At 29.6% G+C, this 470-nt stretch overlaps 1 protein-coding gene across 1 annotated transcript in view; it reads right to left on the bottom strand.

The window, feature by feature from the left end:
• Positions 1-310: 310 nt before the first annotated feature.
• The window catches only part of LOC119840585, a 2025-nt gene continuing 1865 nt past the window's right edge, over positions 311-470 (bottom strand). Inside the window, exon 3 of the mRNA XM_038367272.1 lies at positions 311-314. Within this exon, the coding sequence (XP_038223200.1) occupies positions 311-314 (4 nt within the window). The remainder of the gene's footprint in view (positions 315-470) is intronic.

Here is a 470-nt window from a genome sequence, read left to right as displayed (position 1 = left end):
TTCATGAAAATAGGATTTGTGCTTTCGTGTCGTCAATGCATAGTAAAACGAAACCGCAGGGGATATGATGATGATGATAATAGGTTTTGCGTGGGTTATTTAGGAGAAATTTAAAAATGGTATTGCCAAATTCCTATTTATTAAAAAACTAAATTGAAAATAAATAATTATGCATTACAATTAATATTAAAGTGCTTATTTACCACTATCCACACCGGAACCGATATCTGAATTAATTGATTATTATTCATTCATTTTACGAACATTTCATCTAGTATAGATATAAGCTTCGGATTACCGCCCAAACGCTTTACCTGGAAAAGAAATGGAAACAATTAGAAATTAGGTATGTATTATATTAATAACTGGATAATAGTAACTGGATAATACTCAAGTAATTTCAGTGCCTATATACGGTAACATTCTAAGATGAACCGATTATGATTTATCCATTTGTTTTTAATGACAGA

This window comes from Zerene cesonia, chromosome 6 (assembly GCF_012273895.1).
Source record: "Zerene cesonia ecotype Mississippi chromosome 6, Zerene_cesonia_1.1, whole genome shotgun sequence".
Taxonomy (NCBI): domain Eukaryota; kingdom Metazoa; phylum Arthropoda; class Insecta; order Lepidoptera; family Pieridae; genus Zerene; species Zerene cesonia.
Note: the sequence above shows the minus strand (reverse complement) of the source record. Positions and strands in the feature narration are given on the sequence as shown.